Genomic DNA, 13220 nt, shown 5'->3' on the forward strand with positions numbered 1-13220 from the left:
GTCTCGCTAGATGCGGTATTTATATCATGTGCCTGTATATTCGACCGCTAGCGAGATAGGCAGACTCGTTGTCGTCGTAGCCCTCTGGTGGTGGCGGTTGGTACTCGCGGATCGCCCGGCATGTGTTGCGCCGCGTTGATACCGATCCGCCACAGTACCATTGAACGTATTTATATTGCGTGGAGACGATCGTAGTACAACTGGATAGAAAATGATCCTACGCGAAGAAAATAAATCGAAGATATAGAATAAAAGCTTGTATAGAAACAAACGTTATAGACTATAGCAGAGAAAAATATTCGACGGTATTTGACAAGCTTTTCTTCGCTCGTTCGTTCTACGTACAAGCGTAGATTCGCAAGCAAGTCGAGAGATTGCAGCTGACGTGGGTCGTGACGTGGATCGACGAACAGGAAAATAATTGGAAAAGCGTAGCCGCGTATTCTCGCAACTTGCTCGTGCGTACGAAACGAACACGTGACCCTTTATGTTAATACGTCTACGATGATAAAGAAACTTCTGGTCGTTAATTTAGTGGCGCGATACGCATAGTTCGGCCGAACATGACCATGTCGAGTCGTAAATCTTGTTAGCCAGTCGTAGCGAAATTCCAAGCGTATGAATATTTAATTTCGCGTACGTTCATTGCAACGGAAGCAATCTGTAGCACTGGACTGGATGCTCCTGTTGCTTAGGCGAACGCAGCAGAAACGAACGGAGAATAGAATGGAATTCACAGGCAGAACTGATTTTTACGGTTGCACTTGTTTTAACATATGTGCGAGAATGGAAAACAGTAGTAGAAACTATAGGAAGAACGTTTTATGGCTCTTTCTAAACTCTGTACGCTTTATTGAATTCCGAAACTTCTCTAATTAATTACAATTAATCGTAATTTCGAGTAATAGTTAATTAATAACCGATACGAAGAAAAACACAAATTTTCTAAATATTAATGTTGAGATAATTACCTCAAGAATAACTCTATACCTTCTCTTTTGTATATCCATGACCTGTTTCGAAGAGAATAGAATGTGGCGAAAACAATTCAAAATAAAGAGAGGTGCATATTATTATGCCCTTAAATATGAATTATGTATTGGGTTACAAGGTCTGGAAACAAAAGAGCTATAAGTAGATTTCTATTGCTGTTTCTTGTAGCCTTCAGCTAGAGCTACGCACCAAGGCTAACTTCTTGCTAATGTCCTTTGCTAGAAATACACGAACGTGCTCCCTATCAATAGCTTCTTCTATTGTATTATAACATTGTAAGAGCGAGGATCTGGATCAACATACACTCAACAATTAAGGATCACTTGTTCGTAAGCGTATCGCGTAAACTTTTCCTCCCAATTCCTCGCGTACATTGACGTATTTCAATTACTTGTCCATTGTGTTTTATGCGAAAATTTAGTTGGAATAAATAGCGAGGCAAAAGCGAGGTGATTTCTCGGCCGTTTCTGGTCCCACGATTTTGAAGTCGAATTTTGTGCCAAATGATAACTTGCGAGACGTCGATCGCTAGAAATTTTCCAGTCGAGCTGACAATTACTTTCTGAACTGTACACAGCGGCTGAAAGATATGAAAATTCGTTAACGCGTCAAGTTCTTACTCTTCGGTCCATTTATAGTTCAAAAGATCGCTCGTTCGATTTGCAGATTTTATTGAAACGTTTTGGTAGGCGATTGTTTGCCGTGTCAGATCGATAAAACGTTCTGACAAGAATCTGTGGACCAACGTCGGCTAAGATAAAGGAAGAACACGATATCTGGGGTAATTTATCTTTTTTTCTATCGCGCTTTCATCGCATATCCTTGCAAGGAAGCATCCGCCGTTGATAATACGCCCCTGAGGCGAAGGATAATCGTCGATAATCTATTACATCGTCGATCCTGGCTTCGTGTTTCTTTTTTTACCTACCTTTTTCTCACCTGCTTCGCTCGCAGGCTTCTAAAGTTTCCACCAGAAACGTTTCAATTTCGAGCCATCGTCTTTCAATCGTTCTATTTCAAACCTATTTTGAGGTTAGATCCATACGAGGTTAGTTCCACACGAGATACTTGAAAATATGTTATTTTCGTGTTGTGTTTTCGAAAATATAATTTTAACGTTACTCAACTTATACGAAATAACACGAACGAAAATTATTCCATTCGAGAAACGCTTATTCGTAATGCGTGCATTTTTTCTGTGTGTATTCGTTCGTAGATCGACACAGTTTCTCTTCGTTGTATTATTGTTCACGGTGTCCATTTCAACCTGTCGTTGTTGACCGATAGAAGAACGAGTGGATGAATTTGTAATATAATAGAAAATATATTGAAATAAATAAAGGTATAAATATAATGTATAAGATTATGCTGATCCAGATCCTTACTCTCTTAGTGTTACTATACGATAGAATAGATAGGGGCAAGTTCATATATTTATAGCAAAAGGACATTACCAAAAAAAGTTAACCTTGTAGCTTTAGCTAAAAGCTACAAGAAACATAAATAGAAATCTATTTATTAGTTGCTTTGTTCCTAGACTTTGTAATCCAAAACATAATAATAAGGGCGCAATAATATACACTTCTGCTTGTTTAGAATATTTTTGTTTCACTAGTTTGCTTTCACAGACCTTTGTTTCACAGGTCACGGATATACATAAATAAATATGTAGAGTTTTTCTTGAAGTAGTTACTTCGACAAAAAGGAATTTTCTTTTTTTAACGTGACTCCTTCTTCTTCTTTAATGGACGCCTTTTCTTCTTCTTAATGAAACGTTAGAGTCATGACTATAACAAGGATTCTATTATAGCAAGTGATACGCTATAATCCTTTACATTTTATTTATCGAATCCTGATTGTCTTACTTTTATAATTATCTTTACCACCGTGTTATTCGACGAACTTTACGCCATCTCTTTCTCTAATTTTATTTTACTTTGCTCGTCTCCCCTTTCTTACTTACCTTCTCATTCCCTTTTACGCTATTCCGTTTGGCCTTTGTTATAAAAAAATTTCGTATAAAAACCACGTTATATATTTACAGACCACAAGTTACGGGATCACCTAACAAAAATATTAAGATTATGAAACAACGCGAATTGTAATTGTATCGTAGAAGCATGAAGCTCGTCATCCGCATAGCGTGACGCGAATGGCTGTAGAAAAACGCTATTGTTTACCGACTCGTTATTTATATTGCGACGTGTCGCAGTGAACTACGTTAACTGTTATAACAAAGATAAGCGAAACGCTATGGAACCTACACTCTTACACGATTATTCGCCTCACGTGACCAGGCAGCGAGAATGGAAGAAATTATTGATGATACCTTTCGAGGACCTCTCGTGAAGAAGTGTTAGCTGCGACTCTTCCAAATAAAACGCGATTATTTATTTATGCGGTCATTTTTCATTTAGGAAACGTGCTTCGCGCGATAAATTTTATTCCTCGTTTTAATTACCTTCAAGATAGAGTAGGTTTAAAAGCATTTCCAACTTTTCACTTGCTCAGTTACTTATTCATCGACGATGAGTCAACTTTTCATTGACAATCGGGAGTTTTCGGTTTTTAAAAACTGTGAAATAACAATTAGCGTGGAAATATCGCAGTTTCATTGTGTTGATATCTACTTATGACAATTTCAGAAATTCTGATAGATTTACGATCAGTCACTTTTCCTCTCTGCTATTTCTTCGTCGAAGAGGTATAGGAAGATCGGTACAGTAATGTCACGGTTTGATTATGTTGATCGTCATTTATGGTAATTTCGTAAATTATACCGTGGAATAATTACAATTGACAAGGCAGAGAATTATGCTATTCGCTTGTTAAATATCGACGATTCTTATTCGTGCAAATTCACGCAGGTTGCTACGTTCTAATATTTTATTACGTAGCGATCATAACGTTGATTTCTAATCAAACGAAAGTCGTCTTTCTATATCGCAAAGTAGAAAAATGTATATAAATGTATTTTGTAAGAAAAACAATTTATTCAATTGATACCATTTTTATACCAATTATGAACATATTTTTTGGTTTTACCGATTAATACAAGTCCCTCGCGAATACGCTCGACAATCGCACGCCTCTCACGCTCTCATACGATTAAATCTACTTATCGATCTATCGGTCTTTCATCCTTATCTAAATTTCACTAATCGTTAACCCTTGGATCATCGTTTTGTCATAATCGAACGTTGCAAAGAAATTTACAGAATTGTTACGATCACTTCGTTGAAAAATCGTGGAAAATCGGTGGCTATGATATTTCCCAAGAAGGCAGATCTCAAAGATCCACGTGGTCGTGAAAACGAATTAATTACAATAGTTCCAGGGTTAAGATCGATTATTCGATCGAATACGACTCTTTGTTCGTCGACGTATTAAAATTCGATAATTACGGTCATAACCATAAGACGCGATCGCACGGTTTAACAATTATTTCGACGATTGTAATTAGAGACATTGAAAAAATATCAGCTTCTTACGGTGATATCTCGCTCTCAATTGGACGATCGATTAATCTTAATAGTAGATATAATACAATTCGTACGTACGCAAAAAAGGACCAAAGTCTTTGGTGAATTTTCGGGCGTGGCGATTTTTTACATTTTCACTGAATTTTCATCTCGACCCGAACAATACCATTCGACTAGGTCCGACTTATAATATATCTTTGGTCCTCTAGCCGCTATGATTCTTTGCCAGACATCGAATTTCTAGTGAAATCGTTTAGTCCTTTTTTTTCCTTTTCTGCCTCGTTTCTCTCCTAATTCGACGAGAACATAAAATTATTTACAATACATCGTCCCCGAATTTTTTCTTTTCGCAATTACTTTTGTGCAATTAGTACAATTTGAAGGGCGGAACGTATCGAAGAACAGCGCTTAACTAATAATTTCTTTAACGAATGGTTCCAAGCTCGAGAAATTGCCGATAAAAGGATACAAGTTTCCGATTTATGGGATTTTTCTTTCAACTAGATCGAATTTAACGCGAGATTAAAAGTGCGCGTCTTTTTGTTCATTTCCTCGGGCAAAAATCTGTTTTTTGCTTTCGATGGTACCGGTGGAGTTTCGGTACTTAAGCAGAAATTTTTATCGCAAATAAAAAGCACATGAGATTTTGTCATTTAATTTCTCTATGAGAATCTAAATAAAACTAATATTAATTGCACAAGATGAATAAACATTTCTTTGGCTTTGGAAAATACAATTCTTTTTATAATCTCTATATATTTCGAAAAAAGAATTTTACAAGCTAATAAAAAATAAGACTTCTACCTAAACATAAAATTAACATTATCCATACACATTTTTTACAATTCTAGATATAAATTTCGTACATATTTAAAAATATCACGCGAATAATTGCCAAGCAATTGCATTGCTTTATTAAGAAAAATTCGCTTATTTTTTTATAATAATTCATCTTCGTATTTGCGATCAAAAATTCCTAAACTAAAAAGTACGATGAAATAGCGTTATTAATAAAAACGACTAATTTAAATAAGACACGTTCCTTTGAAATAGACCTTCTGTCCACTCGTGAGTCTGATTGCAGGAGGTAGAAATAGTAAAAAATATGAAAAATACCGGGCAGCATGGTGATTATTGCGGCACGACTGTACATTTAATCGATACTCGATCGATATTTAATTATTATATAAAAACACACTTCGAAAGAACTTCTTACTTTCCAATCTCTCGAGTGGCAATTTAATTACAATTAGCTACACTTTATACTGTATCTTCGTTATCGTCGTCTCTTTTAGAGATGACGATAGCATAAAAAGTTTTACGAGATTCAAATTCAATTATTTTTCGTCCCACAGATTTGATCGTCGAACGAATTCATTTTATATTCATTTTAATAATCTCTAAAGGAAAAGCGAGCTTTTCTAAAGATCAGATATGTTACAAGATTGTTTATACATTTTTTCTTACAACACTAACAGATGGTTTTTATATTTTTATATGAAATACCAAGATCTACGGAATTATACTTCGCTCGACACATTGCCACTCGAGCGATTAAGTGATTAGCAAAATCGCTTCTAAATGTAAATGAGCATACAACTAAGTATTTGAAAACCCTGCACGTGCAATTGGTAACGCTGGCTCGGATATAATATTATACGGATTTATACGCGCCGATATATGTGTACACACATGCAAACACACGATAGCGTCTTTTCTTTTTCGCGAAATACGCCGCTGAATTTCATACGTAATATCGAAAATCAATACTCTTTTTTCTTTTTTTTTTAAACTAAAGAATTCCATAGTCTTCTATAATTTCTTTAATTTTTCCTAAATACGTATCTTTGTACGTTACACGCAAGTATATACGTGTACATATGTATACACACGTATCTGCTTGCTTCAATGCGTGTATATATATACATATATATAATTATATATATATATAATTATACACACATATGTATATATAACATATAATTTTTGTCAATATATATCTATATAAGATGTATATTTATATATATACATGTACGTTACATACCGAAAGTACAGCAATAATGGACGGCTGAAGGTTCCCTACCTCAAAACAGTGGTCGATCTCGTAACACTCGCCGAGGACCGCTAGTTTAGCTCGAGAAATATGCAAAAGCGTGCCTCCCCTAAGGCGTTTTTTCATTGTTGAACAGCTCGCAGGTATACAAGTACCGGTTATTAACAGGACCAGCCACTTGGAACAGGTGTCTGCCTATATCTAATACGTTCGTTACGCAGTTCGAATCTTCCTTTGACGATAGAAAATGCAAATTTGTTGCGTTCGAAGTATAAGCGATTGTTCGTGGAATGCGTGATTCTTCGATCACGATGGTCGTATTTTTGTCCGCTTTGAATCTCGATCGAACTACCGTGCATCGTATAAACAAGCATTCTTCCTCGTTTGTTCTTCCGATCTTTCCGTGTAATATTTCCGTGTTTTGTATACGAGCGTGAACAGAGGGTGTTGAGAAAGAATGTAACGTTCCAAAGACGTGGAAACATGTGATTCGAGTCGTTTGGAAAAACGATAGTTCTCTTCTGTACAACGTACGATCGTTGGTTGTACTGGAAGTTACGAAATTTGTTAAAATATGATTCTTTCATTCGTCACGTAGCAATTGTAATTAAGAGTAGTTCATTTTTGGAGTCGATTTCGAACGTTATAATATTTCTTTCGATTGGAATTTCTCTTCTTTAAGGAATTTCTCCGAGGATTGTTAAGATCTGAACAAAGTGTAGCTTTACCAAATGTAGCTACAGCAACATCCCTAAAGAATACTTGAACTTCAAATCTACCGCAATTACCGAAACGAGAATAGATTTCATATCTATTTGATACTAATAACACATGCTCTTTTTCTTATCTTGTTATCTTCAACAAACCTCTCAACACCCTACACACATATTGTATCATCCTATCCATCCATTATCTTCCAATTTGCATCCGCATATCCATCTCTTCCTTGTCTCTCATTTTGCTATGTATAGTACTTCTCTCTCTTCAACTGTGCCTCTTCGGCATTCACGCGGGGACAAAGAGCAAGAAGAAGGAAATGACAGGCAGACGGTGTTCGTGACAAGATCGTGAAAGAATCTCAACTATTACCGGGGACAGGTATCATGTGATAACCGGGGGCAGGTTGTAGAGGAGGAGAGTGTTTGACGTTGGCGGGCTGCGAGGGTAGTTGGAGCGAGCGATAATCGAGCGCCGGGGCGGCTGGATGCTGTCCTTCTCGATGACGTCGCAGATCCACCTTCCTCTGGAACGCCTTGTCGCAGAGACCACACTGGAACGGTTTGTAGCCCGTGTGCTTGCGCATGTGCGTGATCAGATTGCTGCTCTGGGAGAACGCCTTGCCACACACCACGCATTTATGCGGCTTCTCACCTGCAACAGCGATTTACCGATGGTTTCACCTTAGAAATTTGAGAAACTTTGAAACTCGCTATTTTTACTCATTTTCTTTTTACAGTTAGTCAATTACGAGCTTGCTGTCTCCTCTGTCTCGTGACACTTTCACGTTGTTCTTTAAACGATTATTTATCATTTCTGACGATGTTACCTAGTTTCTTTAGTATATTTGTTCTTTAGTATATTAGTTCTTTAGTATATTTTAGTATATATGTTCATAGACAAAGGAATTGAATAAATCACAAATTTTCTCTGTGCTTATAATTCGCGATAGTTCAGCTTCGACATTTATATTTGTTCTTTTTCAACCTTGCTATGATACTCGAATTTTTATTACTTGTTCTACGTGTTGCTTCAACGAGCAAGAGGATCTTTAACCCTTTGCACTCGGAATTTTATTTCAATTTCGTTACCAGCAGCTCCCAACGCTTTTACTCTAACTAAAAAGTAACAATTCAAATAAATAAAGGAAGACAGAAATTCCCTTAAATACCAGTTTTATTCGCACTATTGTTGTATTTTGTAATTTTTAAGCGCATGATATATCTTGAAACAATTTCCAAGAATCTTTCGAGCGACAAAGGAGCTCCTGAGATAGAAGCTGATGTCGAGTCACGCTACAAGGGGTTAAAATGTTTTAAGGAAAATTTTGGTTTATAGTTACATCGTGTGGAATAGTTGATAATAGTTCGCTGTTGCGCGATAAATAGCAACGGAGGCACGATCGAGGCTAAAACGACGCAAATTATGCCACAGGATTAATAAATCCTCTGTCAGATGAAATTTGCTAAACCTAACGATTTTTTATTTATACTATGTTATGCGTAAAAGCATTTGAACATAAACTGCAAACATCGTATTTCTGGCAACAAAGTATCTCACGCGTTTACAGTTACTCATCGTGACAAATAATCGTGAAGCAGGTTGCAAATTCGATTAATGAGCGAGGAAAGAAGTCGAACGCGATTTGGAATAATGAGTCAAGGTGAAGCTGAGCGCACCTGAATCAACCTATAAATCGTGGCGATCTGTTTGTCGCCGACAGTTGGAGCAATCTGTTTACGTCAACGTCGAGAAAAGTGTCCTCCATTGCGCTTCTTTTTCTTTCAGGCGATTCAACCTTTCAAACCTTTAAACTGTTCTTGCAAATTAAAAAAAGAAAAGAATTTTTGAATACAATACATTTTACAAAAGAAACCCGATGAACTACTAGAAAACAGAGTTTATTAGTTCACCGATTCAACGCTACCATCCTACAAAGATATTAACTAGAATATCTCTTTTTTTTTCCTATTTTACGACATATTTACAGCTGGCTGCCTAGAGCCAAGCAGCAAATTTGATACGTGAGATTGTGTCGTGGACAGTGGATAACACGCAACAACGTTTCAATTGTATTCTATTTTGTGTGCTGTAAGTCGGTTGGTAAGTTCTGTTATCTTTCGTCTTCCTACTGTCGGTGTATGTCTCAACTAGAATATCAATAATAAAAATTCCTATAAAGAGAAAAGGCGAGTAAAAGAGTGAAAATCGAATATCGCTTATAACTCAGTCCACGAGCTATAAAGATTGCGAGCAAAGAATAAATTTCAAGCGGCGCGACATCGCGTTACACGTTGAATACGGTTGCCTCTAAATATTCATAGTGTACCACTCTAACTGCTTTTTAAATACCTGTTTTTAAATATGTCCGAGCGGATATCAGAGCGTAATTCAGTGCGCACGATGTTCCGAGCAAACAGAGGATGGCTATTAAGCGCGAACGCCCGCCAAGTTCCGCTGGTGAACCGTGCAGAAGAAAATTCCAGGAAACTTAAATATTTGCTCGAGAACCATTATCAGCCTGGTTTTAAGAACGATCTTTTATGCGGATCGGGCTATCGATAAGAGGAAAAACTCGTTCGGAGGAGACCTCGAGCGGTCGTCTAACGATGATCGTCTCGATAAATCGTGCAAACAGCCCCGGTTAACCTCTCTTTCTCTATCTCGAAAAATTCCAGGCAAACACTGGAACCGATTGTAAAATGCCGATAAAACGGCTCATACGTAAGTTGCGTACCGCGGGGGTCCCATCGTCGTTAAGATTCTATCGAGAAGAAATTAATTTTCGTCCTGGCCGACGACACCGTGATCGTGCGACATTTATCTCCGAGGGTGCAAAAACTCGCGGTGTGGAGGGGAAAAAAAAGAGGGAATTCTCATCGCGGTTAGGTTCGTGGATTGCTCGTTTTTCCGATTATCCACGGCCAACGTGTGACATTTTCTCGATCGACTATAGGCTAATATGTACAATAATTATTTGCAGAGAAATTGTGCACGGGGTGTAAGAGGAGACGAGAAGATTATTAAGTATGTATAAAGATCGTTGCTACGTATAATAATGATTTGGAGAGGGGAAACTGTGAACGGAACGGCAGCGTGAGAAGAGAAGATTGCTGGGGGATATAGCAGAAAAAAAGAGAAAAAAGGGAAAGAGAAAAAGAGTGGAGAAGAAGGTGGAAAGGAGTAGGGAAGATGAAAAAAAAAGTATGGCAGTGAAAGGAGAACGGATAGTAAAAGCAAAAGAGAGAGAGAGAGAGAGAGAGAGAGAGAGAGGTGAGAAATAGCAATGTGTAATGGAGAAAAGAAGGAATAAATTGAATAGAAAAAGGAACAAGTATAAGTCAAGTGGAGAAGAGATGGAAACGAAGGAAATGCAAGATGATTATCTGTTTCCTTTTCGAATCAGCAATTAGAACTAATATTCACGATTTAGGTCCTTGTATCCTTTATGTTCCAGGATGAGGAATCTACCAATGAAGAGAAGTGCAATGCTTCGATTCGTGATGTTCGATGCTTCGTTCTTGAATTTGGAATGAACGGAATGTCAAAGTAATCGTGACGAATCTTGTTCACGAAAAATTAGAAGCAATCGGAAAGGAGTAAAAATTGGTAGGGTAATATGACAACCGATCTAAACGAAACTTCTTATCTTTCCTATACTTATTACCATTCGTATCATAAAGAATAAAAATAGACGAATACAAAATTAATTAGAGAGGTATAAAGAAGAGAATAAAGTACCAACTTGCAATCAATAAAAAAGCGTAAGGGTATCGGAAGAGAATGAAAGAGACGACCGATAACACTCTCTTGTAGAGCGATAAAAATGTCACCAGCAATCGTCACACGGCTTCCCTTTCGTTTTCCTTCGTTTCTCAGTCAACGTACATATATTGCTTGCGAATCGATTTGCATCGATATATCATCGGACTTATCGGGTCCGCTATAAATACGAACAATGGCGGAACGCGACGATGATGACGCCTTGTTATCACAAGCGTTGGTTCGTTTGTGTCACCGCTTAGGACGACGCGAGGAAAAATACCATTATCGTAATTGTTCGCTCGGCTTTCGATCTACCTAACCCTTTTATAACTAATGAAAGATGGTTGTCTACACGAGTATCCTCATCGAGTGGTGCTACGTTATTATCGAAATGATTTTCCCGTAAATTAAACATGGCGAACATAGCTGCGTCAGTGTACGATTTTTTAGACACAATTCTAAATAGATTGATAGACGAAGGTGACGATATTACACAAAGGAATTATTAACGATGCTTTCCAATAAGTCGAACAGGATTCTACGGTACCGTTAAAGATAGCACATAGCGCGAAGTAACTCGAACATTAAATGTTCCGTGCAATAAAATTATCTGATTGCTGAAAGTTTGAGTTTTTTTTTACAAAGATTCTATTTTTTAGGAAATGAGATATTTTGACTAGCAAAGCATGTTCTATTGCACTTGCAATGACAAACAAAAGAAAACTATGTTGATAACAAGTTGTTTATTTTGGAGCATTATATCTGCTGCTTGCCCTTTCTCATCTGTCAATCACAATCTTATTTTCTAAAATTATGCTGTTTCTTCGTATTACTTACAAAGTTTCTATTTTTTAGGAAATGAAATATTTTGACTAGTAAAGCATGTTCTATTGCACTTGCAATGACAAACAAAAGAAAACTATGTTGGTAACAAGTTGTTTATTTTGGAGCATTATATCTGCTGCTTGCCCTTTTTCATCTGTCAATCACAATCTTATTTTCTAAAATTATGCTGTCTCTTCGTATTATTTAAAATTTGTTTTGTACACCACTGTAAGTATGTATATAAAAATATCCATTATAACATTTAATAAGTAAACTAATTTCCTATCCAGGTACCATTTTTCTAATTATTTTCTTGGAAATATGCATTCGTATAAATATACGGAATCTAGTTATTAGCATTCATTGGATTTTACGCGTTTACTACAACGTGTGCAAGAACCTAACAGGAGAAATTCCCCATGAAGAGGAGGAAACACCTAATGACACAGAATCGGTCGCGTGCTTATATGTATTTCGATCACAGAAACGTTCTGTATGGCCAGCTAAAGAGTTCCACTTTGCATATCAGAGGAACAACATATTGCAGCGGAAGCGTAATGTCTTTTCAAAAGCTCTTTCGACGGTGTACGGCGGGCAAACGATTTTCATCTTGTAGTTTCCCAAGTGAAAGCGTCACGGAGTAATAAATTTTTCATTACACAGCAAGAAGTTTCTTCCTAGACTATGGCTTGGATCAAAAAAAAATGTCAAATTCATCTTCTTACGAATTCATTTAGCACGCTGACAACGCAGCCAGACAAAGAAAAGTTTGATTTGAAATGAAATGATTTAAAAATAAAAGCGATAAAGGAAATTCCGATCAATCGTGAATCTTTTGTTTGATTTTGTTTGCTTTAGTCGAGCGGCTGGATGGATTTAAAATAAACTGATTAATCAAGATCATACTTGGAGAAATTTTGTTTGGAATGAAAATAAAAAGTAACGACCTGAAATAACCACTTCTTTCGACTAATTTATCATTTTTATTGAAATTGAGTTTATTTTATGTGTCAAAATTAAAGAGGACATTCTTTGTTTCAGTCAAGGTGATTGTCGAATAAAATATAAAAGATAATTAAATATTAACGTATCGATTGAATGCAGCAGATCGCTAGGAAAAGCAACAAATTGTTGCGATATCTTAAAATATATAGAAAAGCTTCTTTCAAAGTAATTTTAAAGCAATAAAAATTCGCGTTCTTTAAAAAATATACAAAAGCTGTTTTCAAGTTTATCTTCGGTGCAATAGATATTATTAAGTATTCGTTATTCAAATGTAACTTTGAAAAAATTACCTGTGCACTTTAAATTCCGTTCGAATCTCGATACGTGTGTATATTTCGCCTACAACAAATTCGATTCTTAAAATTTCACCGTTCAATCGT

General features: G+C 36.6%; 1 protein-coding gene across 2 annotated transcripts in view; it reads right to left on the reverse strand.

The window, feature by feature from the left end:
* Positions 1-6006: 6006 nt before the first annotated feature.
* LOC100747419 (zinc finger protein 628) overlaps positions 6007-13220 on the reverse strand; it is a 34277-nt gene continuing 27063 nt past the window's right edge. For both annotated transcript variants that reach the window (XM_024370471.2, XM_003492557.4), the window contains one exon: positions 6007-7899. In XM_024370471.2, the coding sequence (XP_024226239.1) occupies positions 7607-7899 (293 nt within the window). In that variant the 3' untranslated portion in view covers positions 6007-7606. The remainder of the gene's footprint in view (positions 7900-13220) is intronic.

This window comes from Bombus impatiens, unplaced genomic scaffold (genome assembly GCF_000188095.3).
Source record: "Bombus impatiens unplaced genomic scaffold, BIMP_2.2 scf_0765, whole genome shotgun sequence".
NCBI classification, from domain to species: domain Eukaryota; kingdom Metazoa; phylum Arthropoda; class Insecta; order Hymenoptera; family Apidae; genus Bombus; species Bombus impatiens.